Source organism: Callorhinus ursinus, unplaced genomic scaffold, assembly GCF_003265705.2.
Source record: "Callorhinus ursinus isolate GAN/ISIS: 27379988/994484 unplaced genomic scaffold, GSC_fseal_2.0 scaffold55, whole genome shotgun sequence".
NCBI classification, from domain to species: Eukaryota; Metazoa; Chordata; class Mammalia; order Carnivora; family Otariidae; genus Callorhinus; species Callorhinus ursinus.
The window spans coordinates 972,890-995,639 of record NW_027397117.1 but is presented as its reverse complement, the minus strand read 5'-3'; the positions used below and the strand labels follow the sequence as shown (position 1 = coordinate 995,639).

General features: G+C 55.4%; 1 protein-coding gene across 3 annotated transcripts in view; it reads right to left on the bottom strand.

The window, feature by feature from the left end:
• Positions 1-15,641: 15,641 nt before the first annotated feature.
• Positions 15,642-22,750, bottom strand: part of TRIM56 (tripartite motif containing 56) — an 8,048-nt gene continuing 939 nt past the window's right edge. For 2 of the 3 annotated variants that reach the window (XM_025864542.2, XM_073884282.1), the window contains exons 2-3: positions 22,670-22,741; positions 15,642-22,546 (exon numbers count right to left, since the gene is read on the bottom strand). In XM_025864542.2, coding sequence (XP_025720327.1) covers positions 20,230-22,545 — 2,316 coding nt within the window. In that variant the 5' untranslated portion in view covers position 22,546; positions 22,670-22,741 and the 3' untranslated portion in view covers positions 15,642-20,229. The remainder of the gene's footprint in view (positions 22,547-22,669; positions 22,742-22,750) is intronic. The other variant, XM_025864543.2, reaches the window with a different exon arrangement.

Sequence of the window (22,750 nt, the reverse complement as noted above, 5' to 3'; positions counted from 1 at the left end):
AACGTGGCTGAAAGGGGGTCCCTGGAGGCACCCCGCTGCCCATCCTCTGCAGCTGCTGGAGCTGAGCTTCCTTTCCTTCTTCTGTTGGCCATACTGGGAGCCATTGTCCCTCACCCCGCCAGGCCTTAGCCATAAAAGCCCCTGCTGTTTTCTGTGGACAGCCTGGGTCCTGCCAGTGCAGTGACTGGTTCCATCCCTGCTCCTGGACCTGATGGATGACCCTGACACCATTCCAGAAAAGACTCTGTTCCCAGGTATGGAAGGGAGCAGCTCTGTGTCTTGTTGGGGAGAGTGGGGACACAATTTACGTTGGAAACACAAAGGGCCGACTTAATAAAGGGCTTTTTTCTAAACTGGAGGGAACTCACAGGTATCTGGTGGGTGTGAATTAGAAACTGAGGCAAGGCCCAGTGTCACTGGGTCCCATGCTGGGGTTTCTGACTCTTCCCTTGACTTTTCTAAAGAGCTAGGGCCGCTAGGTGATCTAAACCCAGACTTGACCGTGGTCCCTGTCACTCCTCTGTGTGGTCAGGGCTTGCTTCCACCCTGTCTGCCCTCTGGAGACCTTCCACACATCACGGTACAGCCGGATCTCCCGCTGCCCCTGGATGGACTTCCATGCGACGCCCTTCTCAGAATCCATCCTGACTCAAGGAGCCATCACTTTCCCTCCTTTTCCTGAACCCCGAGTGAATAGCCTTGATCCAATCACCTTGCTCAAGCGGTAGCTCTTTTGTAAGGGGTCAAACAGACAGAAAGAGAAAAGTCCCTGCTTTTGAAATTGCTCCATCTCTGATTCCCAGCGGGTCAGAGATAAGAGGGTGAGTTATAAGAGTGTGGATTTCTGGGGAAGTTTCAGTTCCTGCCAATTGGGAAAGATATTGCTATCTGTCCACCAGCAGGTGGTTCGTGACTAGACCAGAGTCACACTTTACGTGACTGTCCCCCATCCCACGCCCACAGACCCCAGCAGCCCTGGTTCGCTTCTGGCCTCAGAGCAGCGGGTCTTCCCCGAAACCCTTCACCTCCTGGCTTCCAGCTGCCCTCTGCCCTGCTCGTCTCTCTAGTCCTCTTTGCTTTCCCAACACCACCACCACCCACTGGCCTTTTCACTTTCCCTTTCTCTCCCTGGGACTCCCTCTTCTTGACTTCCCTGTTCAACCCCTGGTCAACAGGTTTCCGCCCCTAGTCTCGGCCAGGGGAGATCTCTCCCACTTTCCCTCTCTCTCTCTTCCGCTCTCCCTGACTCAGTCCCCTTTCCTTGGCTTCTCCTCTTGCAGAAGCCCTTTTACAGTCAAATGCTGTGCTCCAAGTCTTCCTGTGGGGAGGAAAGCGCTGCCCCCTATCAGTTACACAGGCTCCCTGGAATGTTGGAGCCGGCCTCCCCGATCTCGGTGATTTCACTGGGAGAGCCGGGGGTGGGAGCGAGACAGGGTCCTACTAACTCACAGCACTATTTCTGGCCTGGTTGCTCTCCAAACAACACAACACCAAAAATAGCCTGTGTTTGGGCTGGCCTGGCTCGGCCCCTCTCCCCGGAGTGAAGCTGGGGTGAGTGCCCTGTCTCCCGGCCTCTGCTTGCTTAAGATCATGCCCCTGGGACCCCGACAGAGACGGGCCACCTTGGCGTGTCCAGGGTCCCTTCTCACACTGGTGTCATGCCCGATGTCCCCTCCTCCTTCACAACCCCCTCTCCCTTCTCCAGCCACTGCTGGCCTTCTTTTCTTAAACTCTTATAAACCTATAGACTGAAGAAGGCAGAAGGGCAAGCCCCCAACCCATCTCCTAGCCCCAGCCCTGCTTGTCCGCGGCTGCTTCTTTTCTGCAGTTCTATCCCAGTGTTTCAGAGCAGGGGGCGCTGAGAACCATTTAGTCCGGTCCTCCAAATTCACGGGCACGGGCCCTGAGGTCCACAGAGGGGGTATGAGGTGTGTGAGGCCACACGGCGCCGTCCGGTGGGGGAGAAGAGCGGTCACTGCAGTGGACAGACCCTCCCGGGCACGCGGATCTGAAACCTTGCTGGTTATGTGACCTTAGGCAAAACTTAACCTTCGGATGCCTCGGTTTTCTTCTTTGTAGATAGGCATGTAGATGACAGTTTATAGAGTGGTTGAGCATGAGCCCCATCTTTCGAGGTTGTCGGGATTCGATGGAATGTTGTCTGTGAGCGCGTGGCATGTTCTAGGCTCTCGCGACGTGGCAGCCAGCCACGCTTGGTTGCGACAGAGCCAGAACAGAAACCCAGACGGCTCGAGCTTTTATTTTTTTTTATTTTTTTTTAAAGATTTTATTTATTTATTTCAGAGAGAGAGAGAATGAGAGATAGAAAGCACGAGAGGGAAGAGGGTCAGAGGGAGAAGCAGACTCCCTGCTGAGCAGGGAGCCCGATGCAGGACTCGATCCCGGGACTCCAGGATCATGAGCTTTTAATCTTAATACAATGCGAGCTTCTTGATGTTAGATGTTCTTGTTCACTTCCCTTGGCCTGGGGTGAGTGTTGGCATCAAATGCCAGCCCCCCTTGTCCGCTCCGGACCAGATCTTCCCACTTCCGCCCCCGGCCTGATGGGCAACCCCTGGCTGATTTTGCAGATTTTTAGATCGTAGGAAGATCTTGCTGTCTGGGCTGTGGAGTCACACGTAGACCTCCCCGACATTCGACACTTGTCCTGATCCCCCGAACACACTGGGAAGGAGGGGAGCTTGTTTTAGTAAAAGGTAAAAACCAGACTGCGCTTGATCGACTCTTCTAGTCCTCCTGGTCCTCCTGACCCATTCTCTGCCACCCACGCCCCCGATCCCTTGTTGAGCCCCCATACGCTTCACCCCTTGCACACAACTTCCCCTGTCTCACTGTCATGTCTCTACCTGGCGAGCTTACTGTGCTGTCGCCATGTCTCACTGATATTTCTGTCCTGGGGGGCCCGAGGGGCAGTATCCCCTTGGGGGCTCTCTCATAATGTCGCTGTTCAATGAGCACCAAAACCCCTACACCCCCCAGGCAAGAATGAGCCTCCTCTCTTGGGGGAAAGAGGCAGAGGGAGCGAAAGGGGCCCAGTGTGGCCATAAGGGGAAGTCTGATGAGCAGGGAAGGGTGGGGTGTGCAATTTCTGGGGTAGCTGTGACCACAGAGTCTGCTGGTGTCAGCCAGAACGAGGCAGTGCAGGCCTGTGGGGCACCCCAGGGCCACCTTCCATTTCTCTTTACTCATGTATGTGGATTGTCCGGCTCTGATTCACGTCTTTCATCCTTACCAGAACTTGTTCCTCGTTCTCTGAATTCCTGAAACTCCCTTTGTAACTTTCTCTGGACACATCTTGTTTTATTTTACCCTGGCTGTTGTGTCACTCCTGCTTCTCCAAGATGGCCAAATATTTATTGACAACGAATGCTCGTCGGTGTGATTTAGAGAAATAAACATTGCTCCCTCCCTGAAGGAACAGGCACATTTACCGGAGCAGAAGATTTAATGTGCACGCGATCATTAGATTAAAATGTAAAACTGTCTCTATGCCAAGTTGTGGGCCAGGCTGTCAGGTGCAGGCTTGAATGGGGTTGAGGGGGGAGGCTCCCCAGAGGCAGAGGGACTGGTGCTGGGGTATGAGGGAGAGAGGCAGTATGGCCTTGGCGGAGAAGCAGGGAGGTCCGTAGGGATGGGGTGGGCCCGGGGGGCACAGAGCTGCATGGGGGGGGGGGAAGGGAAGAAAACGCGCCCACCGTCTCTCCATGCTTTCCTCTCCAGGGAGCAATTTTTTCTCTTCTGGCTGAGGCTTCTTGTCTCTGTCTTGCCCTCCCAGTGATGAGCAGGCCTCTGCTCTTTCTGTACCTGACTTCTGGCTCCTTGAAATAGATGTTCTAGTCTGGTTCTTGGCTCTGGACACCACTGTTTTACTGAGCAAGTGCCCAGAGAGACAGTGACCCCGGGTCAGTGGGGGACCTGTGGGTGGCAGGGGTCCCAGGGATGGAGCAGTCTGTGTGATACAGCACAGATGGAATTTGCCACCGGAGAGTCAGGGGCCTCTCGAGTCACTGACCATTCCTCACCCTCACTTCCTTGCCATATGGAAGCAGGCTCTCTCTGCATGTCTTTCCTTCTGAGTCACCCTGGGCTACTCGGTAAGCAGCTGCCTTGATGAGCAGTAAGGCATTTGGGCTGCTGGTGTGCTTGGATATACCAGGGCCCACAACCCTTCCCATCACCTTCCCAGGATTTGCAGCTGGGTCTGGGAGAATGGGTGCAGTGTGCTTGCTCTCGACACAGAATTCTCTGATGGTCATTGGTGTGACCAGACAGTCTTGGCTCTGGTTATCACACTTCCTTCCTAGAGCTTCCATCTCCCTAAGACAGACACCATGGCTCAGAACAAGATACCTTGTGTAGGAAGAGGCAGACGTGGCCCGAGGACTAGCAGGAGCCTCTGGGCAGCCTCCTTTGTTCCTCTGAGCCTCCATTTTCTCTTCGGCAAAGTGGGGAGGATGATGCCAGTTTTGTGATGGTGTCGTTAGGATTTGAAAGGATGGCGTGGGCGAAGTGATCCAGTGTGTCTGTCCATACAGAGTGGCCTGTAGGTTTCAGCTGACTTTAAAATGTGCATTTCTGGGGCGCCTGGGGTGGCTCAGTGAGTTAAGCGTCCGACTCTTGACCTCAGCTCAGGTCTTGAGCGCAGGGTCATGAGTTCAACCCCCCGCATTGGGCTCCACTGGGCATGGAACCTACTTGAAAATAAATGAATAAAAATAAAAACTTGTATTCTCCATTTTTCTTCCTGTGTGTCCTCCCTTGAGCCCCTTGGTTCCCAAGGGGAGACTGGGACTCCTGTGCTAGAGGGGGGGTCAGCTCGTCGGGCCCTCAGGCAAGGAACCAGGAGCTCAGCAGGTAGGGTTGGACAAGACCCCGACTGGGGCAAGGAAGGCCACCAAGGGTTCTGGCCCATGCCTGGCACTGGCAGGAGAGGACCCGGCTTCCCGTGGATGCCTGATGAAAGTATGATCACCGTGTTAAGAACTTGGCTCTGAAGCAGGTGCATAAGGCTGGCAGTGCCTGCCGTCTCTCCTCATCCAGGACCCAGAATTATACCATGCCCTCCTCCTGAGTCCCTTGCCTAGGTGGCCTTGCTGTGCTCCCCCCCCCACCACCAAGTGTGTCAGGAAATAGCAGGACTGGGAGTAAAGTCTGATGCAGGCAGAGTGAGTAACTTATTCACATCACAGCTCTGCCTTGGGGGTGGGGGTGCTAGGGGGAGGAGCTGGGGCTGCAGGGGTGAGGGGAGCCGAGGTGGCAAGGTGAAGCAGTTCAGACCTGACAAGGGCTCCGGGGCTGGCAGGGCAGGCTGACTTGGGGTGCATTTAACACCCCAGGAATCGGACTTGGGCTTTTTCCTGGAGCCACCGTGTGGGCCAGCATCTAGGGCAACAAAGAGGAGGCAGGAACCACCCCCATCCACACCTGCCCCTTCTCCCGACCTTGTGCAACCCCACGGGAAGTGCCATGGGCTGGGGAGTTGGCACAGGCTGGACAGTCTGGCCTATCACCTCTACCCCCACCCCCTGCCCTGCGACCCCACTGGAGACTGGCCTCAGCCTTGGCCTGCCTAGCAGGCCTCCTTGACTCCCTTAGAGCCAGGGGGTGTCTTGCACCAAATCTCAGGGGAAACCAGTTGGGGATTATGAAGTCCCAGGCTGCAGGTGTGTCCCCATCTGTGTGAAACCTCCTCATGTGTCCCCCCTGCCAGGCTTGCTCCCTGGGCTCACACGGCCCACTGCAGGGGGGAGGGCTCGCCCACCCACAGCGGACACACTGCAGGCCCCACAGAAGAGGCCTGAGGCCCTGACCAAGGAGGACGGTCAGCTTCCCACTTCCTGCTCCCCCCTTTGCTGTCCTCAACCCCTGTCCTCACCACGAATGGTCGAGGTCCTGGCCGGCGGCCAGCACTGTCTGGACAGGAGGAAACCGGGATGTGAGGCCTGGTGGTGGCGGTAGCCGCGGAGTAGTAACACAGAACACTGAGTCCTCAAAAGCAAAATTCCACCGGAAAGAAAACAATACACGGGAGACCGAGTCACCCTCCAGAGAGCAAGGGGGTAAGGAAAGGGACAGGGCCTTCCTGCCTCAAGCAGGTAAACAACCCCCAGTCTGGGGAAGCCTCATCATGAACTGTCTTCCAGGTAGGGATGCTGGCGCGGAAAGCTAGAGGTCTGGGTCCTGCTTTGGGACAACTAGGAGAAATGGTCCCCTGCCCCCTTTCTGGCCTCCTAAGGCAGATGAGCTCTTATAGGGGAAAAACAGGATCTCCTGTCAAGGTCAGGAAGATCAGAGGGAGGCCAAAGGCAGAACTGAAGGAGTATTTGCAAAGAAGACCAGCCATGCCGAGGCTGGGATAGCCCCAGCCCCAAATGGCCAGTGGGCTGCCAGAAACCAAGTAAAACAACTCTAGGTTCTAGGGCAGGATTTGTGGAGATCGGAGCCTGTGGGAGCTCCATGTGGGATGAAGGAGGCCAGGCCAGTGTGGAGGCCAGCTTAGGGTCCCCCACTGTGTGCACTGTCAGAGGGCGAGCTTCCTTCCTCGTTCAGAGCCCAGAAGAAGCTTACATCTGGAAGAAATGGAAAGAGACATCCCAAGAGCACCGCAGTGCCCCTGGGAGGCATCCCAGCGTCCCACGCTGGTAAGGCTGGGGTAAGGAGGATGTTGAGCGTCTGAAAACCCCTGCCAAGCTGTCTGGATATGTGCGTGCCCCTGTTGATGGGTTCAGGCAGTTTCTGACCTGCACATCCATTCATTCCTACGGCGCTGGGGTCTGTATGCCTCTTCTTTAGAGGTTCGGGGAAAATGTCCCTTCCCCATACTGTAGCGGGACCGATAGCTAAGTTGTGCAGAAGGGTGGCTGTTTGCCAGGGCCTGTTTTACGCTCAGTACCTGCGTTCATTCTCATCCAGCTCAGAGACCAGGGGTGGCACCGTCCCAATCCACAGAAGACCCACACACAGGGGCGCTGGATCTCTTGCTCGAGGTCACTCAGCTAATGGGAGGAGCTGGTTCCAGCACCCCTAGCTCTTAACCTGCCTCCATACTGTTTCTCAGTGCTTCAGCTGTCCCCCTGGGGTCCCCTGCACATCTGTTTCCCTAAGCCTCCAACCCAGGATGGGCCCAGGCTTCTCCCTTGCTATGTCCCACGGCTCCCCTTCCCACCCCTGGCTCCTTCCTTCCCCCCAGAGCAGCTGCTGAGCAAGGAACTTGTTCCCACTCAAGCCGTGATGGTTTCACACACACCCCAGCCACACTTGCTCAGGAATGGTGACTTTCTGGTCTTGGTCCAGTGGCTCTCCGCCCAAGCTTCACCTCAGGCTTACCCAGGAGCGTTTGAAAAGTCCTGAGAGCCAGGCCCACCACTGATGATTTGAATCTTGAATCAGAATCCTGGGATGCTGGTTTGGTTTGGTTTTGTCTTTACTGGCTCCTCCCTGGGATCGAGATTACAACCTTAGACCACCCCAGCGAATGGTGTGCAATTTCAGACCCTTGTGGCTCCGAGGTGGCTTTTGGAGGCAAGGGATCTAGAAAGAATCTGCCTGACTCTTCCCTGAGGCCTTGAACCTGGGTCGCCTGGTGACAGGGAGCCGTAGCTCCTGGAGGGGGCTGGGGGGAGACGTGCCACACTGCCCTTTGACCCATCTGCTCCACTAGCAGTTTCTGGGCACCATTCATGTTTGTGCGCTGGTTATCTGTTGACCCTGGACTTCAGGCTCGACTTTGAGATGGGTGGAGAAGGCCGAGAGGAAATGAAAAGCTGGTTCCGGGCACAGAAGGACTGTCTTCAACTTCAGGGCCAGAGAAGGCAGAACGGGCCTTGAATGCCTTAGAAAAGGGACACATGATTTGTGTGTTTGTGGCAGTTTTAAGTTACTAGTTTTTAAAATCAGTACTTTTTAATGGAAACAACTTGACCAAAAATCTGTCACAGAATTTTGAGACCCATTAAAACAAAAGTTTAATGAGAAAAAAAAAAGAAGAAGAAGAAGAAGAGGGACACATGAAATGCTCAGGAAGGCCCCTGTGAGAGCCAATCTGCGTGCTGGATCTGCAAGATGTCACTATCCTGTCATCAGCAAGCTCTCAGGGAGAGCTGCTTTTATTGCCCTTTCTGCCCGTGGAGCAGGTAAATGTGCTCGGGCTGGAGATAGGGCTCTGGCCCCGGAGGGATTTAGGGCCCTATTCTGGAGAAAGGCAGTTATAAAGACTAGGAGTTCAGAGAAAGGGTGTACCAAATGCCTCTTGAGTCATACAGGAGATCAGGCATCCCGCTAAGGGAGATCTGAGGCCTGGGGCAGGGTCCAGGGGCCCGACCTTTGAGAAAAGGCAAAGGGGCCCCGGTGGAGAGGACCGGAGGTCGTGTCAGCCTGGAGAAGCAGAGTCATGTGGGGAGAAGGGCCTGGGAAGGGAGAACACCGGAGAGCAGGCCGAAGGATTTGCCCTGTGTGTAGGTTCCTGGCGGAGCCTCCCTGCTCCCTGCCCATCACCCTCCCGCCCAGACCTGCTGTCTTAGTCAGTCCCTGTGCCGGGTACTCCTGCCCCTGCAGCTCTGGGGTAGTGATGAGGCCCCCGTTATTCACAGCCTGAACCGACAACTGGCTCCCTGAGGCACACTCCCTCTTTCCCAGAGTGCAACCCAACCTGCCAGCTCACCACCCTGGAGGGCTGGCCCCAGACCCAGACGGCCTCTGTGGGTCATGCCAGGGTCGGCAGGAGCTCGGGGCCCTGAGGCTGGAGACGTCTCCCTCCTCCTGAGCCCTCCGCCCTGCCCCAGCCACCTCTGTCAAAGGATCGGGCGCTCTGGGGAAGCAGAAAGGCAAGTGTCTCATTTCCAAGATCTAGCTCCTTCAGAGGGGACACCAGTGGAATTACAGAGAGACCAACAGGAGAGCTTTGGGGTCTAGGAAATTTGGGGCGCTTCTCATTCTGAGCTCCTGCTTTAGACTCGTGCTGAGGAACCCATTCTGCTCTGGATGTATCAAGTAGACTAAACTCTCAGGACAGGCTCAGGGGACCTACGTCCTCAAGTGTTTATCCTTTCAGGAAGTGGCACGCCATGCACTCCGTGGCAGTGGCCGAGGTGGGAGGCGGCAGCAGATCCCGGATGGAAAGCCCCTAACACGGAAACTCCCTGTTATCACTTCTGCGAACCCCAAGGGGCTGTAGGTGAGGGGAGGAGGTCTTGTTGTGTCTGGCACACTGAGCTGGTTTCCGGGCTGAATCAGGCCCACGGTTGGAGCAGCAGGTGGAAGGCTGTCGCCTCTGGTCTGGGGCAAGGGCTCCCCTGCCCTCCCTCTGTGACAGGGCTTTCCTGCTAGTGGATGTTTTCGCTGCAGCTGGACAGCTGGACCGGGCGGGCGTGTGTGCGAGGGTGTGTGTGTTGGGGGGGGTGGCGGTGCACTTGGGGGGATGGGCACCTGCCAGGTCTGTGTTAATTGCAGGGTCTCCCTAGGCCTGCTGGGCTTCTCCACAAACCCAGTTCCTGTTTGGGGAAGATCAGCAGGAACAGTGGGTGAAAGAAGGAAAGTGGGAAGGCATTCGTGTTGGGGACAGGACCGTCTTCTGCCATGTTTGTCCCCTCCATCCACACCATCGGATTTCCCATTGTCCCACCCATCTCCCCTGCTGTTCTTATGTAAATCAGCCCTTCACAGAGCCTCCCAAGGAAGCTTGGATCCTACCTTACCCCCAAAGGCTTTCCAGCCTCCTCCAGGCCACCCGAGGCTGTCTCTCCTGTGAACTTGAACGCTCTCACCATCAGACCCACACAGTCAGACACACCGCTCAGCACTGGATCGTTCTTCAACTGTACCACATGTTGATTTTGTTTTCCCTACTGGGTTTTGCGCCATTTAGAGGGAGGAACTATTTGGATCTACGCTTTCCTCCTCTGTGCCTTAATACTGCCCCACGTGGGCGGGACTTGGGCCTGACAGCCAAGTACCTTGAAGTTAACATTGCCTTCTGAGAATTCAATTAGGAAGAAACACGGTTTAGGAGAGGATATTAGCCCTCTGTAGAAATTACCTAGGAGACTGTCTGTCTGTAAATATCCCAAATCCAATTAAGGAGACCTGGGTGAAATCTCAGAAGGACAGATAAGATTGCAAATGCATGTTAGGGACCTAACTGCATTGTCTTCTGCCCGGGTGGGGCAGGGGGGAATGCCAACAGAGGGGAGACTTCTCCCTCATTATGAATGGGGCTTCCAGGGAGACCTAGCTTGGGGCCGGGTCTCTAGGCTGTGCAGGACAGTCTGGTGCTCTGTCCCAGAACCCTCACGGGTCAGGCCATGGGGCTGGGTTGTCCCGAGGTGGCATGGATGCCTCAGCCTATCATCCAGCTGTTGAAATCATCCAATGCCCTGGCCTTGTTCTGATCCCATACTTGGCCATTTGATTCTGAAGCCGCCAGGAGAGATGTGTCCAGGTGCCTGGGGACTGTGGCTCTGTCAGTAAATTGATAAGCCAACATTTGGTTCCTAGTACTAGTCTTTGTGCACCCAGTTGCCATCAGTTGGCCCCAAGCTGGGTTTTTCCATGGCATGCGTGCATTAGTAGGGAACCGGGCGGGGGGGCTGTGATGGGCGTCCACAATAAAGTCACTTCTTTTGGTGACGCACCGCTTTCCCCGGGTGGCCATGTCTTCCCTTCACATTTTTGCACTTGCTGTTTGCATTGGTCCCTTAGAGGCAGGGCCCAGAAATGCCTTCTGTACAGTGGACTGATTGATTGGTGCCTGGGGGGTGGGAGGAAAGCAGCTCAGCCCAGGGCCTTTGTCCCCAGAAGGTGTGGGGAGAAGGCAAACGGTCCCAAGGGGTGAGGGGAGGAAGGAGCGATGAGCTTTGACTGGATATCTCCTATGTCCCAGGCACTGGCTAGGTGCATTTACATTCTGTATCTCATTTCTTCTTGTGGGGGCCCCACAATATCTCACTGCATCCATTATACAGATGAGGAAACAGGATCCAGAGAGGTTAAGAAACCTATGCCGGGGTGGGGGTGGGGGTGGTGGCGCCTGGCTACCTCAATCGGTTAAGGGTGAGCTCAGGTCATGATCTCGGGATCCTGGGATTGAGTCCCATGTTGGGCTCCCTGCTTAATGGAGAATCTGCTTCTCCCTCTCCTTCTGCCCTTCCCCCGGCTTGTGTTTTTTTTCTCTCTCTCAAATGAATGAATGGAATCTTAAAAAAGAAAGAAAGAAAGAAAGAAAGAAAGAAAGAAAAGAAAAGAAAGAGAAAGAAAGAAAATGTGGGGGTCACCCATTAGTGAGTGCTGGAGCTGGGGTAAAATGTGGCTCTCCTCATCCTGAATCCCATTCTTGGAGGAAAGGAGGAAGGACCCCAGAGGGAAGGCATATGACCTTCCGTGATAGGAGAGGGGTTTCTGGGTGGAGCTCAGAGGCACTCCTGGAGGGCTCTGCTCCTTGGCCCCCCCCGCCGCACTTGCCCTTGGGGGGCAGACTTGGCAACTGTTGTCCTCAACTGAGGATTAAATGATAGGAAATGAGCTTCAGGGAAATTCCAGTCTTGATCCTTTGATGAGGTGCAAGCTGGCACGGCGCCCTGCCTGGGAACACCCTACCAGCATGCCTCCCCACTGTGTGTTTACAACCCCCTCTCTCCTGCAAACACCAGCGAGGATGCTTGGCTCCAGCCACATGCAGAAACCCATATGTGAAGTGTGGTCCTGCTTCTCCAACATCTGGACTCAGATGCTCCCTGACAACTTCCGATCCAGCTTCTGCCTCCCCTGATGACCCACTTCCAGATGTTGCTCAGACATCCCAGCCTCCTTCCTTTCCTCTCCCGCTGCCTCCCCAAGCCCTTAGATGGTGACATAGGCACTGTGTCTTCCTGAGCATGGACATTTGTGTCCTCAGGTCTCTGCAGGCTTCCTGCCGCTCCTGATGTTCCTGGGTCTCCATTCTTTTCTCCAGGGATCACTTGGGAGCAAGGGGCTGGGCAGAGGCCAGCACCAGCTGTGGCCTCCTGTGGTCAGTTCTCCATCACTCCCCCGGGGAGGTGTTGGCCACAGGGCCTTCCAGAGAAGCCCGTCCCGCTTCCCCCATCGCTTCTGGTTGATGTTTTTTGTTTAATCACTCTTCTACCAACTTCCCCCATCACCCCGTCCCACCCCCAAAAGATATCTCTGCCTTGAAGCACAGCATCTCCTCGGCTTCCAGACTCTTCCTGGTGGGAGAACCACAGAGGCTTGGGGGCAGAGAAGGGGACTGGGGGGTGAGGCAGGGGGTGAGGGGCCTGGATCCCCCTGCCTGGGACCTGCAGAGTCGCCCCGGTGAAGAGACAGTGTCTGGGAGCGCGGGTGCCCTGGGGTAGGCAGGGGCCTCCCTGCGTTCTAGTTCAGTTCCCAGCAGTAGGAAACCCATAGAAAAGCGGTTCTGCTTCCCCTGAGCTTGGGGCTGGGAGCCTCCCACACAGTCTCAGGGAGAGCAGGAAGGGAAGTGTTAGGGAGTGGGCTACGGGAACAGGCCTGTCCCAGCTCTGCAGGGCCCGGGCTCCCTAGTCCCCTTCACGGCCCTCAGGAGGTCTCTGTGGTTCTGCCAGGAAAAGTCTGGAAGTTGGGGTGCTGCGTTCCAGGGCAGAAGAAATATCTTTTGCGTGTGGGACAGGGTGATGGGGGAAGTCGGTAGGAAGAGTGATAAAGAAAAACATCAACCAGAAGGGTTGGATGAGCCGGGTGTGGCTTCCCTGGAAGGCCTCATGGGCAGCTCCCCCCCCACCCCCGGCTCCAGGGGGTGGATGATGGAGAGCTGGCCCCAGACAAGCTACAGCTGGTGTTGGCCTCTACCCAGGCCCTTGCCCAGCCCCCGTAGATTTTGTCCATGTGACATCATCTCCAACCTCAACTTCCCCATCTTTAAACCAGGGATGATAGTAATCGCTACCTCCCAGAACCATTGAGGGCACTAAATGAGATATGTGTAAAGTGCAAAGCAGGTAGGAAAGGACCTGGCTCAGAGTAAATGGTCAACAGATAGCGTTCATTCATTCATCCATCCATCCCTCCCTCCCTCCCTCCCTCCATCCATTCATTCATTCAGTACCTACTATATCCCAGGCACTATTCTACTGGCATAGGATACACCCGCACACAAAACGGGCAAAATGCCCCGTCCTTCTGGGGCTTGCGTCCTTCCCAGGGTGGCAAATGGAGAGGAAACAATCAACAGTAAATAAACAGATAAACAATGAAATGAAACAGTACCGTAGAGGGCTGAAGGACTGGGAGGTTGGGGGCTGGAGAAAAAGGAGAGCAGAGTGGTTACTTTTTCTCTCCAGAATTTGGATAACTTCGCTCTTATTCATGCCTCCCTTCTAAGGAGGAGGGATAAACCTCTTTTGCCCCAGGGCCAGCCCGGCCAGGGGCTTCACCTACTCCTCCCACCACTGCATCCCAAGTGCGGGACAGTGACTGGGTTCCAGCACCAATTCGCTCCTTTGTTCCTTCAGCCAACAAATATTTACTGAACACCTGATCTCGGAAGGCTGCGTGTGAATCAGAACCTCTTGTCCAGGGGCGCCTGGGTGGCTCAGTCGTTAAGCATCTGCCTCCGGCTCAGGTCATGATCCCAGGGTCCTGGGATCGAGCCCCGCATTGGGCTCCCTGCTCCGCGGGAAGCCTGCTTCTCCCTCTCCCGCTCCCCCTGCTTGTGTTCCCTCTCTCGCTGTGTCTCTCTCTGTCAAATAAATAAAATCTTAAAAAAAAAAAAAAAAGAAAGAACCTCTTGTCCTGGGGAGGAAGGGGCTGTGTGTGAATAATCTAGGTGAGAAAGTGACCCGGGTCGCTGGCAGGGACGACTATCTGTGTGCCCTGCATGGTGCCCTACAACCTCTGTGTCCCGCCCCACCCCCCACTGGATTCGGGGGCTGTTCCCTCTCACCTTGCTTTGGCTGTTTTCTGCGGGAAGTTGATGGACTGTCCCTAACTCAGTGTTAAGGGGAGACAGTTCTCTATGTCTGAGGCGGAGGAGACATTTTCTGTGTTGACCCTTGAGCAAAGTCAAGGCCAGAGAGCCCCATTCCCCTGCCCTCAGCAGCGAAGAGGGATGCTGTGACCATCTGTCCAGTCATGTGCCCAGCCTGGGACACGTGCCCGTCTCCCTGCCCCTACAGTGAGGCCTCGGCTGCCCTTACAGGGAGGCTGGCCTCACCCCGGCAGCGCAGTGCAGGGGAGAGAGGCCCCTCACGGCTGTGACCACGGCAGACCCCAAGGCCGTGGGGGAAAAGGAGCAGCTCCACCATTGCTGGGTCAGCCTTCTCAACCGTGGAGGAGGAGAGACCCAGGTCTGAGGGAGGAGGCTTGGCCACATGGCTAGGAACCCCAGGTCGTGTGTGTGTCTGACCACAGAGGCAGACGCTCCGCCTGGGGTCTGGAGCTGGGAACAGGCCGTTCTCCCCACAATCACCGCTCACATGGACCTGCGCCTGGCCCCCTCAGCTGCTGAGTCATGCTCCCCGGGGTTCAGGGAGGCGCCAGTCCAAAGCCGGGCTGAGTCACTCGATGATGAATTGTGGAATTCTTATTCAGGCTGTCACCGCAGCAGTGGTGGGCCCTGACCTGCACCCCCTGCTTCCCCACCAAGCCACTCAAAACATTCTCTCCTCTCTTTTCTTCTCCATCTTGCTCCCCGACCCCTGCCAGTGAGCACCAGATGGTGGGATGCTCAGAAGTATCTCTGAGTTTCCCTTCCTGTGTCTAGATTCCAGACCTATTATAAGGACAAGGGCCTGGTCTGTGAGCTTAGGAAAGAACCTCCAATCTCATTCCACTCAGCTGTCATTGATGAATGCAGGAAGAGGGACACAGTTTCCGGAGTCAGGGCTAGTTGGAGTCAGAATCCAAATCTACTTATAACAAACAAGGCTCACCATCTTCAGTGTCCCTGTCTGTCAAATCATGTTAACGATTCCTACTTAGTAGGAGTTGAGGCTTCTGGAAGCTGATGGGTAGGAAGCACAGGTAGGCGGGTGCTCTGTAACTGCTATTCTATCTGCATTCAATGGGGAGGCCAGAGGTTGTGCGGGTTAAGCTCCTTCCCCTTCTGGCTCGGCAGAGCTGGTGGCAAGGGGGCAGGAGTTCCTCGAGGGGCTCTGGACACTAGGTCAGAGTGGGTGGGGTTGGCTAGTAAGCAGACAATCCTAGAGCCCCGATACCTCCCAGCCCTGCAGGGCCCACTGTGCATGCTGGAAGGTGCCCACAGATGCCTGTTTGGTTCCTCCAAACCAGAAAATAAGCAGAGACCGGTGGGGGGCACAGCCACCCTGACCTGGGTCCCTCGCCCACCTCCCCCTACCCCACCCCTTCATGCAATCATACCCCACCTGAGTGTGCCCACATGCAGGTCGGCCGAGCCAGGTCACCTGCTGGCTCCCACCAAGGGTTAGCCTGGAAGATCCACATCTCTGCCCAGAGGCCCCCTCTGTCCACAGGCAGGAGTTGAGAGGGAACTAGGGGGGGACAACAGATGGTGACTGTGGGTCACCCTGCTCCTGTAGTGTCCCCCAAGGACAGCAGGGGAAGTCATGATATCTGGGCCCTTTGCTCTCTGGTGTTGACTGTTCCCCACAGCCACGAATCCATCTAAGAGAAGGTTCACGTTTTTTCAAGAGAATTTATTAAGAAACAGGAGAAAGGAAGTACATGAAGGAATGAAAGCTTCCCGCGCATATTCTTCAGCCCAAGGCAACTAAGAAAACTTTGCTGGGCTGACACCATGGGTACCGAGGTCCCGATTCTGTTTTCAACCCCGTCTCTCTTGGCTACTAAGCCAACCAGTTCAGACTTTCTCCGGAGACAAGTCAGGTTGTCTTCCCAAATCTCCCCAAAACTCCTTCCTAATCGCCTCTTTATATACAGGCCCTTCTCTACCTGGTCCTGAAGGCTCCTCACTTGGGGCTTCAGGTGAGGTCCTGCCTTTACCCCACTGTACCTACTCCACTCTCCTATCAAAGGCCATCCGTGGTCCCTGGAAAACCTATTTTTGCTCCTGTCCTGACCCATTTAATTAAACTATATTCACGAACAAGTTGGGCAGGTTGGTTCTGCTATCTTTAGTCAAGTTACCTATTTTCCTAAGCCTGCATCTGAACTTGATTTTTCTCCTGCTAGGAACATCTTCTTGAACGCACCCTGGCAGCTCTCTACCCCAGCTAGTCCAAAACCACTCCCCCCACCTTCCCCCCCCGCCCGAAGTGGACCTCTGTGCCCTGTCCAATCTCCCATTTCATTTGCAAGATAACTGTAGTTGCCAGCTGCCCTGTCACGGACAGATGGTCAAACACCTTGCTCTTGGCACCCACCTATCAAATCCTGCCCAGCCCAGATCACCAACCTCACCCATTTCCTCAGAAGATTTCCGAATTCCCTCTCAGACCTCTACCCTTCTGGAATTCTACCTCTGTAGCATATATTAGAATGACATGGCTTTATAGATACAGTAATAACAAGATTACAATGACAGGAGAGCTAGTCCCTCCCAAATTATATTTCCTCTAAATTATCAAAAGATCGGGCCATGCTTGCCATTTTGAACTTTTCTTAAGTGTCTATGCTTATCAGTCCTTCATTGGCACAGGCTGGTTCTCACCTGGCTTTCAGAACAGCACTGAGTCTTAGCAAGCTGGCCTTTGGTCCCTTCTGCTCCTACAGTTAGACATATGGCTTCTTCAAATAACTGCTACAAAGCAAAACAAAACACCTCCTCCAAAGGAGAAACAGGTAACAACGCTACCTGGACCTTCTTAAGCTTAACCTCACAGTATGTGCGTATAACCCCCACGCAGGCTTAAGCCAGTGGAAGAGTCTGTGTTAGGTCAGCACAGGTCAGCTAAGCTTGTTCCTAACCCATACCTCGGATTTGAGCACTTCTCCGTGCTTCTCACCCAGTACTCACAAACAACCCCGAGAGGTGGGCATGGTGCCTACTGTGATCCCCGTATTACTGATGTGCTAACTGAGGTTCAGAGAAGTTAGGAAGCTAGCCAAGATCACACAGCTATTTCGTGGAGGAGCTGGAGATCAACCCAGGACTCTGCTACCTCATTCTCTTCCCTTTATTAGACACAAAGACTGTGGAAGAGGTTTTCTACTCCCTCTCTCTCTACCCGAATGGCATGCTTCTTTCACCAGTATATGCACAACCTGGAAAGTTCCAAACACGAAATGGAATGATTGATCAAGTTAACTGTCATAGTCAAATGTGGGTGTGAGTGTGTGTGTGGGGGGTTATATCTTTCAGGATGTTCCTGATTTCTTAACATCTGTAGTTTAACCAAGAACTTTCTCGTCGTGCTGTGAAGGATTCCTAGATCACAGTTAAGGTGCTAGGGATTTTACCCCCAAATTATGCTCAATGCTGGTACTTTCCTTCCGTTTCACCTTTTGCCAGTGTTCTGTGCCTTGCTACCCCTGCCCCTTAATGAGGAAAAGTTAGTACTTCCATCAATCTTCCAATGCCCGGCCTCCCAGGATCCCTACAGCTTCCTGGAAAGTGGTCCCTATAGCTCTGAAGCATCTATGGGATTCTCTTCTTGCAGCCAGGGGACATTCCCATGGTTCCCATGCAGCTCTGCAAAACTGTTTTTCTAACCCAAAGGTATAGGATCCCCTAGAGCCTATGACTCACCAGGTCCCCCTTCACACACAAGCAAGACACCCCAGTCTCATCTCTTTTGTGACTCAGCTGGGCCACCCCCTGGGAGGTATATGGTGGTCTGTGTCCACAGTGCCCCCTACCAGAGATTTCCCACAAGCCAAGGTTTTGGACAACTTGATTGGCTGGGGTTTGGACATCTGAGGTGGGAAACCTCTGGAAAGAGTCTTATTGCTGTCTTGTGCTTTTTCTAGATACTAATTCTTTTCACAGACGTTCATTGAGCACCTACTATGAGCCATCACTGTGCTCTCTGCAAATAGAGCTGCAAAGAAGAGAAGACATTGTCCCCACCCCCATACAACTCACCCGGTACTAGTTGGTTTCCTAGAAACACCACTTGGTCTGAATTAGTTGGTGAACTCAGCAAGACCTACCCTTGTCTTTTGGACACTCCATAATGATCTGATCACCCCGGAGGACTCCCCGACCTCTGCATACCTCCCCAGGGCAGGTTCCTCGGTCAGTCACCAGACAGGCCACACTCACACACCACCCCCACCCCCGGCTCTGATGGCCCTTCCTCCCTGCCGGAGGTCCCAGCCAGCTGGGAATTCTCCAGACTCCTGCTTCTCCTTCAAACGGTCTCGTTTGCTCTAACTGACATATTCATTTGCAAATCCAATAGCTATTCTCGAATATCATTTATAGAGGTGTATGTTTTTGAAGTAAATATTCAAGCATACATGTTATTTAATGGTCAATTATAACTGAAGTAGAAATGTGCATATATGAGTAACAGCACGAAAGGACCAGAACCCAGTCTCCCAAATCACTATTTACAAATGTTGAACCTATTTCCACTCGATAACTATTCAGACATAATTTTACCTTGTGGTTATCATGATGTGGTCATAATTCCAAATTCTCTCTCTCTCTCTCTTTTTTTTGCTATGATTGCATCACATAGCATCATATCCTTCAAAATAGTTTTCATAGTTGTCATATGTGAAAGCAATAGCTCATGGTCCTTATAGACCACAATCTACTTGGCTGTCCCCCACAGCCAAGCAGTTTTCAGTCGATGACTGTGATAATAGAGGTGGCCACAAATATCTCTGTGCAAATACTTTCTTTCTTTTGAATTATTTTCCCAGAATGTATTCCCCAAAGTGAGATAACTTAGTCTTATAGTCATTTCTTTCTACCTTTGTCAAGTATTGTCAAACGGCTCTCCAAAAAGCAGCGCTCCATAGCGCTGGGAGTCTGTCACCCCACGACAAAACCCTTCATTGTAGTTTTGGCGAATGCAAAGGGTTGACTTTATTTGATAGTTTCCTGGTGCTGGCCTGTGTGTGTTTCCTCCTGGGGGCCAGCCTGTTGGGTCTTTTGAACCAAGTACATCTCTTGGTCACTGTTTCTACAGGAGGCTCAGCTCTTACTCAGACCAATTCTACATAGTTCCCTCCTCCTAACTGGTTTCCCTTTCATCTTTCATTACTTTTTGCTACACAAACGTTTGAAGTTTTTATATAATTTAATTTGTCTGCTTGACATTGACGATTTCCCCTATCACTTCAACGAACAATGACCTCTCTAGAAAAGGGGTTTCTTTTCCCCACTCCGAATGCCTTGAACTTTCCCTCTGGACTTGTCCAAAATCCCTCTGGTTCCCATGAACATTCCCTCGTCCACGATCCCTACATTAAATTCCCTTTGGTCCTCACGCAACTGCTCCTGGCTCAACACGTCCATGGCCCATGCAAGAGACTTGCGGTCCCGGCTCACCTCCGGCAGATTTCATTCCTCCACCCAGCCCAGCCCCACTACTGACTTCTCAGGTTTTCCAGCTGCTTTGGCCCGGGAGTCCCACACCTGGCCTCCAGGGTTCGGGCAAGGTTGTTGTCCTCAGCAATAATGGCCTACCTGAGGGCAAATCCCTTCACCCTTTAGTTCAGCCAAACGAAGGCCAGATTTTCTCTGTACTTTGCTGGGGGACACTATGAACCGAGGAGCCTCTACTTCCTGGCTGCGGCCGTGTCAAAATCCGAGGCCTCGTGCAACCTGGCCTATCTCCCTGTTCCAGTCTGAGGGGAAGCTGGGTTCTCAGCTCTCTTCCAGAAGGCACATGCCTGACATACCTGAGCCCTTCTTGGCTCCACAGATTCCTTCTGCCAAAGCTCCCCAACCCCCCTCTCCCCCCCAAAACACACTCAGACTCTCCCTGGGCCATTCCATTGGGAATGGTTTCGAAGAACACTCACGAATTTCAGAAACCTGATCTATAAAGGCAGTGGCGACGAGGCAGTTACCCACAAATAGGAGGCACGGTTAGCTCCGGCGCCTCCTCCCCTCCTCCTCTGCTTCTGAGAGCTGGGGTCACACCACCACCCTTTGTCCCCTCCTTGCACCCCCCCCCCACAAGGGGTTAGCAGTTTGGCACTTCACATTGAAAGGTTACCAGGCCCTGCCCTCTGGGAAAATTGCCCTCAGCCACCACATCCCACGGCTGCCTCGCCTCCCTCCTCTCTCCCTACAGCCCTCCCCCCTCCCCTCCCCTCCCCGAGTCCCTCCCCAGTCCTAGCCCTTTAACTATCAGGAGGGCGGACCCGAAAGACGTGGATGGTCCCGTTACTGAGGGACACAACCAGGTGCCTGCCGTCCACCATGGTGGTCACCCTGGGCTTCTCCAGGCCATGATAGGCTGTCAGGAAGTCGCCAAGCAGTGACCCCTTCGGATCCAGGATCACCACCTTGTTGACCTCGCGAAGGGTCAGAAAGATGTAGCCTTTCTTATCCACAGACACAGAGCCTGGCTGGCAGCCGTGCAGGCCCGGCCCCCGGTACTCCCCGATCACCTGACCCAGCCCATCACAGACCACCACGCTATTCTGCTGCCAATCGGACCCCACAAAATTGCCCTGGGGGCTGGCGGTCAGGAACACCAGGGCCCGCAGGCCCCTGTTGGCCTTGCCTCCCGGGATAAACCGGGTGGCCAGGCTGCCTTCCATGTTGTACACCTCCACGTGGCCCGACACGCTGACGGCCACCCGGTCCCCGCTCGGCATCGCGGCCACGGCGTGGCTGGCCTGGGAGAGGCTCAGGGCCCGGCGCCACTGCACCTCGCCGTCGGGGCTGATGAGGTAGAGCCTCGCGCCAGCCGAGAAGGCCACAGCCCCCTGCAGGGCGGCCACACTGCACGGGGAGCAGCCCTCGGGGACGGGCACCGTGCCCCTATAGTCACCACTGAGGGAGAAGCGCTTCAGTGCCCTGTTCTGCTCATCGGCCACCAGGATCTCCCGGGGGCCGAAGGGACAGAGTCCCGTGATCCGAGGAGACCGCTTGTCTCCAGGCATCCGTGTGGGGAAACTGCAGGAAAAAATGGGCCTGGGGAGGAGGCCAGAGCCCTCCAGGTTTAGCCCAGGTGCTGGGCTGGGCTCCCGGGAAATTGACTTGAGCCTGCCTTTGAACTTTCTCTTCTTGTTGGATCTGCTGCCCCTCGGGGTCTGGGCTCCTTCGTCTTCTAGGGGTGTCTGGGCTCTGCCCTCTTTTGGGGTCTGGGCTCCATCTTCCTGGGGTGTCTGGGCTCTGTCCTCCTTTGGAGTCTGGGCTCCATCTTCCTGGGGTGTCTGGACTCTGTCCTCCTTTGGGGTGTAAGCTCCATCCCTGCTCTGGGGCTGGATTCCACCTTGTCTCTCGAACTTGGCTCCATCCTGCGTGCGGCTCTGAGCTTCATCCCCTCCCTGGCTTCCCGCTTCATCTTTCCCACTGTCCTTCTGGAGCTGGGGCTCGTCAAAGGAGAGCCGTAGCAGGGGGCAGTTCTTGTCCAGGAGCCCAGGATGGAGCTCCAGCCGGGGCAGCAGGCAGGGGGCCGGCCCAGGCATCCAGGGACAACCCTGCAGCTGCCGGAGCCTCTGGGCAATCGCCCCTTCCAACGAGAGTATCTCCGCCTCGCGGCCCAGGCTGAGCACCCGACGGGCGAAGGCGGCCGCTGCCCTGGCCACCTGCTCCCGGCTCTCCAGCTCCCCCAGTCTCTCCCGGGCGGCCTCCTCAGCAGCCTCCACGTGGGCCCGTAGCTGCCCCAGCACCTCCTGCTTCTGGGCCAGGAGGGCCCGGAGGACCCCTTCGGTCACCTCCTCCACCTGGGTCCCCACTCTAGCTGCCTGCTCCCGCAGCCGGGCCAAGGCTTCCTTTTCCACCATCCGGGCGGCCTCGAGCTCGGCCAGGCTGTTGTCCACACCAGCCAGCAGGTCCTCCAGGCCGGGCCTCCGGGCGCGCACGGCCTCGGCCAGTGGCAGGCAGGGGTGGTCCAGGTGGGGGTCCAGGCGGCACTCACGGCACAGCAGCTGGGAGCAGGGCTGGCACAGGAAGCGCAGGGCCTCCCCAGGGTGCTGGGGGCACTGGGCCGCCTGGCGCTCCCGGGCCTCCTCGTCATACCAACCCGCTCTGTAGCCCACCAGGTCCACCACCTGGTGGGTGTGGGTCTGCCGGGTGCAGCGGTGGCCATCGGCACACGCCTGGCACAGGTCATCCGCGCAGTCCAGGCACCGGGCTGTGGCCGGGCCCCCGGTGCCCGCCCCCCCCACCAGGGGACACAGTGCACAGGCGGGTTTCCCCGCGCGCAGGTCTCCACCAGCCCGGGCCCTCACCAGATCCAGGAGCCCGTTGACGAAGAAGTTGGTCTTGAAGGCGGCCACGCCCGCGGGCGGCACGGGCACGGTCTCGCGGCACTCGGGGCAGCGGAGGTGGCCGCCGTCGGCCAGCTGGGCCAGGCAGCCTTGGCAATAGGTGTGCAGGCAGGGCAACGTTTTGGGGGCGCGGAGCTGCTCCAGGCATATTTTACAGGCCAGGAAATCGCTGCTCAGGGCTTCCAGGAGGGAGGGCGAGGATCCCTGGGAAACCATGCTGCAAGCAAGCGGTCGGGATCAGAGTGCAGAGAGGGCCTCGCCCGCGGCCCCTCCAGCCTGCCATCCTGCCTCTCCGCCCCCGCCCCCAATCCTCAAGCCCCTCCAAGTCTGGGGATCTCACCTGAATGGCCAGGAAATCTTCTTCTGGTCTCCCAGGGCCTGTGGCCGCTTGCTCTTAAACTACGTAGCCACCCTGCTCCGC